The sequence below is a fragment of the Ptychodera flava genome, chromosome 20 (genome assembly GCF_041260155.1).
Source record: "Ptychodera flava strain L36383 chromosome 20, AS_Pfla_20210202, whole genome shotgun sequence".
NCBI lineage: Eukaryota > Metazoa > Hemichordata > Enteropneusta > Ptychoderidae > Ptychodera > Ptychodera flava.
Genome location: NC_091947.1, coordinates 31,885,013 through 31,886,337, shown reverse-complemented (window position 1 = coordinate 31,886,337; position 1,325 = coordinate 31,885,013). Strand labels below are relative to the sequence as shown.

General features: G+C 43.6%; 1 protein-coding gene across 1 annotated transcript; it reads left to right on the top strand.

The window, feature by feature from the left end:
• Positions 1 to 315: 315 nt before the first annotated feature.
• LOC139119565 (uncharacterized) lies at positions 316 to 861 on the top strand. The gene has a single exon (XM_070683409.1). The coding sequence runs from the start codon at positions 316 to 318 to the stop codon at positions 859 to 861; it is 546 nt and encodes a 181-aa protein (XP_070539510.1).
• Positions 862 to 1,325: the final 464 nt, after the last annotated feature.

Below are 1,325 nucleotides of genomic sequence, written 5' to 3'. Positions count from 1 at the left end.
GAAGACAACCGTGCATGACATAGTAACTCACTTTCTTAAGACTGGATTCGTTCATCCTTCGAAGAATCGCGGAGCCCTACGATCAAAGTGCGTACCCGAAGTCGTGAATTTCGTGGAATATTTGAAATTCGGTAAGCCTTCAATGACTGTTTCCGAAATTCGATCTGAACTGCTCAATCAAAATGTCTGCACAGAAGAAAACCTCCCTGCACACAGGACGATTTACGACATCCTCGGCAGAGATTTAAATTATTCCTACAAGAAAATACAGAGTGTTCCGGCTGAACAGTTGACTGAAAGAACATCAGAAAAATAATGCAGTACATCGATGACATTTCTCAACTTGATCCCCTCAGTGTGCATTTTTTTGATGAAGCGGGCGTCAAAAAGACATCGGGCAACAGACAGTATGGACACAGTCTGAGAGGTCAACCCGCATTTGAAGTCCAGCGATACACGTCGGACGTGAACTACACGCTACACCTCCTTCATTGTGCACGGGGCGTCGATTACTTTAATATTCTCGATGGCCCTTCGAACGGCCTTGAAATGATCTACTTTTTTGAGGAGGCGCTGGAAGTCGTTGACGAACAAGATGATCAGATTTTATCTCCGGGCGACACAGTTGTCATGGATAATTGCGGATTCCACCATGGTCGGATCGCAGAGCCATACCTACGGGAACTGTTGGGCGAGCGTGAAGTTACTTTAGTGTTTCAGCCTCCGTACAGCCCCGAGTTTAACACTTGTGAAATGTGCTTTCGATTTGTCAAAGGGTATCTCCGTAAACATGATGTCTTTGCAGTTCGTCAGTTTACTGAAACTGCTATAATTGAAGCCGTTTCCGACATAACCCGCTGATGTCACGCATTTTTTTTAGGCTGTGTGGATTCCGGGCCGTTTCATTGATTTACAAGTTGAAGTTCATGTGGTCATTGTTGTCGCGTGTACTCGTGTAGACGGGAATGCCTAAATAAGAAATTGATCGATTAGTTTTCGTTCTGAGTAGTCGATATGTGAAGTAACATTGGTTTTGTTGATTACTTCGATAAAATTTAGTTCGATTTACATTTAGATAGCGTGTAAGTTAGAAAACGTTCTCCTTTATTTGCCCTTGACTTGCGGGCTTCCAACTACTGCAACTAGTGATTTCTAATAATCTATAAAGTGCGCGAAGGCTATCGGATGATGCCGAACAGAAAGGCGAAAGTTTTCAACTCAACTTTTACCGCCACGAATTCTGACGACCGCTTAGTGGATTTCTCGTTTGGAAGAAACCATAATGCAGGAGGTTTGGGGAGCTAACGAAACGCGTATAGCATTTC

Excerpts from the sequence above, each read along its gene's own strand:
- LOC139119565 (XM_070683409.1), top strand. The coding sequence starts at position 316 with ATGCAGTACATCGATGACATTTCTCAACTTGATCCCCTCAGTGTGCAT.